Here is a 356-nt window from a genome sequence, read left to right as displayed (position 1 = left end):
TGGTGTCATCTCCCGGGGCACTAAATATGACCCAGCCGCAGTGGGTCTGTCCTGCGCCTTGCGAGCGGGTCCAAGGGGCTGGAGACCCCCGGGTTGCAGTGCCAGGGTCACGAGGAGAGGATGTGTCGTGGAGCTGGGGACAACCTGACTGTGCTAAGGACCTTCCCGGTACTCACTGCTGATGCTGGTCTTGTTGAGGGCACTCCCTGCGCCCCAGAGCACAGCTATGGTGTAGAGCAGAGCTGCCTGGTTCAGGTACCGGGGCACAGGTGCCCAGAAGAAGAGAGTCAGGAGGAGAGCGGCGTGGATGAGAGCTCCGGCCAGCAGCGGGATCTGCCGCTGCAGGCGCAGCATGC

At 63.5% G+C, this 356-nt stretch overlaps 1 protein-coding gene across 1 annotated transcript in view; it reads right to left on the bottom strand.

The window, feature by feature from the left end:
* The window catches only part of UNC93B1 (unc-93 homolog B1 (C. elegans)), a gene marked incomplete at its 5' end in the record, with an annotated part of 1276 nt that overhangs the window by 596 nt on the left and 324 nt on the right, over window positions 1–356 (bottom strand). Inside the window, one exon of the mRNA XM_010152069.1 lies at window positions 177–356. This exon is cut by the window's right edge and continues 35 nt beyond it. Coding sequence (XP_010150371.1) covers window positions 177–356 — 180 coding nt within the window. The remainder of the gene's footprint in view (window positions 1–176) is intronic.

The sequence above is a fragment of the Eurypyga helias genome, unplaced genomic scaffold, assembly GCF_000690775.1.
Source record: "Eurypyga helias isolate BGI_N326 unplaced genomic scaffold, ASM69077v1 scaffold45075, whole genome shotgun sequence".
Lineage (NCBI taxonomy): Eukaryota > Metazoa > Chordata > Aves > Eurypygiformes > Eurypygidae > Eurypyga > Eurypyga helias.
The sequence above is the reverse complement of the archived record's forward strand: the minus strand, read 5'-3'. Positions and strand labels throughout refer to the sequence as shown.